This window comes from Calidris pugnax, unplaced genomic scaffold (assembly GCF_001431845.1).
Source record: "Calidris pugnax isolate Ruff unplaced genomic scaffold, ASM143184v1 scaffold152, whole genome shotgun sequence".
Lineage (NCBI taxonomy): Eukaryota > Metazoa > Chordata > Aves > Charadriiformes > Scolopacidae > Calidris > Calidris pugnax.
The window spans coordinates 230,080-232,619 of NW_015090881.1; the positions used below are offsets into that span (position 1 = coordinate 230,080).

The window sequence follows — 2,540 nt, forward strand, 5'->3', positions numbered from 1 at the left end:
ACACAGCTTTCAATGATTTTTTTTCCTTCTAGCTTTTAAACAAATACATATTTTCCTGGGGAAAGATATTTTGGGTTGGTTTTTTTTTTTTTTTTGGGGGGGGGGGGGGGGGTTGGGGTGGGGGGAGGGCAGGGGTTTGGGGTCAGACGTACTCCCGAGCCGTGGAAGGCTGCGACTGCCGGTAGTACTGCTGTCCTCGCCGCTCCTTGGGGGGGCAGGAGCAGCACAGGAGGGACCCCCCCAGCACGGTGAGGCTGGCGGCCCCCCAGCCGATGAAGAGCGCCGAGCCGAACTCGTACCTGTGGAGACAGACAGAGGGGAGGGTTGGGGGGGGGGAGCAGAAGGGGCAGAGGTACACGGTGAGGTGAAGACACCATCGGCACGAGGAGGCTTGAAGCCCCGATGGGGCTACGGGCAACGTGGAGGCAGATGTTGGTTCTTCTCCTCTTTGGGAAGCCCCGTCTTTCACCTCGGCCACATCTCAGCTCAGCTCCCCCGGGGCTGAAACTCCACGAGAGCTCTCAGGCTCATCCTGCGCTAAGTCATCGGTGGGACCGACCAGAACTTTAACATTGGGGACATCTGCAACGTGGCAGCTGTGGGGGGGCACAGGTCCCATCCCGTGTGGGACGTCCCATCTGCCTACCACCCCATGCGTTGCCAAAACCAGCAAGGGAAGGTCCTGTGGGAGTCATGGAGTTGTCAGAGCTGGAAGGGACCTCTAGGGATCATCCAGCCCAACCCCCTGCCAAAGCAGGGCTGCCCAGAGCACATCACTCAGGAGCATCCAGGTGGGGCTTGAAGATCTCCAGAGAAGGGGACTCCACACCCTCCCTGGGCAGCCTCTGCCAGGGCTCTGCCACCCTCACCCCAAACAAGTTCTTCCTCAGATTTCAGTGGAACTTCCCATGGTCCAGCTTGTGCCCATTGCCCCTTGTCCTGTCACTGGGAACCACTGGAAAGAGTCCGGCTCCATCCTCCCTCAACCCACCCTTTAGACACTTGTCAGCATTAAGAAGGTCTCCCCTCAGCCTTCTCTTCTCCAGGCTCAAGAGCCCCAGCTCTCTCAGCCTTTCCTCAGCAGGGAGATGCTCCAATCCCTCCAGCATCTCTGTTGCCCTACGCTGGACTCTCTCCAGCAGTTCCCTGTCTCTCTTGAACTGGGGAGCCCAGCACTGGAGGCAGGATTCCAGTTGTGGCCTCCCCAGTGCAGAGCAGAGGGGGAGAATGACCTCCCTCCACCTCCTGGCCACACTCTGCCCTACGCAGCCCAGGATCCCATTGGCCTCTTGGCCACAAGGGCCCATTGCTGGCTCATGGAGAGTTTACTGTCCACCAGGACCCCCAGATCCTTCTCCTCAGAAATGCACAGGGACAAGCTGGGATTGGGATAAAGAGCATCCCCTGAGCCAGGCTCTTACCTGGCGTTGACGGGGACGGTGCTCTCTCTGAAGAACTCATAGGTGACCTGTGTTGCGTACAGGGACACGGCGGCCAACGTGCACAGACCTGAACATAGAACCATAAAAGGGTTTCGGTTGGACAGGACCTTCAAAGGTCACTTAGTCCAAACCCCTCCATGAACAGGGACACCTTCAACTAGACATAGAATCACAGAATGATATGGGGTTGGAAGGGACCTCTGGAGATCACCCAGTCCAACCCCCGGCCAGAGCAGGGCCACCCAGAGCAGGTCGCACAGGACCGTGTCCAGGGGGGTTTGAATGTCTCCAGAGAAGGAGACTCCACCACCTCCCTGGGCAGCCTCTGCCAGGGCTCTGCCACCCTCACACTGTTTAGGTGGAACTTCTTATGTTCCAGTTTGTGCCTATTTCCTCTTGTCCTATCCCTGGGCACCACCGAAAAAAGACATCAACCGTCGAACATCAGTGACCCCCAGCCCGTCACCACACCAGCCCCTCACCCTTTCTTCCATCAAACAGCTTTTAAAAGGTGTTTGAGGTCTTCTACCTCAGCGAGGTGCGAGGTGCCTTACCACAGAGGATGAAGAGGACACCACCGGCAACAGCGATGCGGCTCTTGGTCACGGGGTCTTCTTCCCCGACTTTGGTGCATTTCATGCCCACCACGCTCACGATGATGCCGAAGAAGCCCAGGAGGAGAGAAATCACCATGAGAGCCCGGGAGGTCTGGATGTGAGCTGTGGGGTGGGGAGGAGAAGCCGCTCGCCAGCCGGTGCTTTCGGCCGGAGCCGGTCTCTCTCCAGGAAAAGCAAGGTCACCCCGGCCCCGGGGATGAACCTGTCCTTAACCCTGTCCTCGCCGCCTGGCCCCGTGTCACCCCCTTCCCTCGTGGGGTGACCTCAGCTCAATTCCCGGCACCGCTCTCAATGCCCTCCCCGACCTTCCTCCCTGCCACATTCCTCCTCGCCCTGACTCCCCGGGCTGGGAAACACCTTGCCCACAGCGGCACCGAGGTCCCCGAGTGCCACGGGGGGTGACGTACGGCCCCGAGGGGCTGCCATGTCCCCACGGGGCACTGTCAGTCCCCACACACGATGCCCACCCTGGAGACAAAAC

General features: G+C 59.4%; 1 protein-coding gene across 2 annotated transcripts in view; it reads right to left on the reverse strand.

Annotated features, from left to right (window-relative positions):
• Window positions 1–2,155, reverse strand: part of CLDN19 (claudin 19) — a 4,061-nt gene extending 1,906 nt beyond the window's left edge. For both annotated transcript variants that reach the window (XM_014946930.1, XM_014946931.1), the window contains exons 1-3: window positions 1,997–2,155; window positions 1,422–1,509; window positions 153–299 (exon numbers count right to left, since the gene is read on the reverse strand). In XM_014946930.1, coding sequence (XP_014802416.1) covers window positions 153–299; window positions 1,422–1,509; window positions 1,997–2,135 — 374 coding nt within the window. In that variant the 5' untranslated portion in view covers window positions 2,136–2,155. The remainder of the gene's footprint in view (window positions 1–152; window positions 300–1,421; window positions 1,510–1,996) is intronic.
• Window positions 2,156–2,540: the final 385 nt, after the last annotated feature.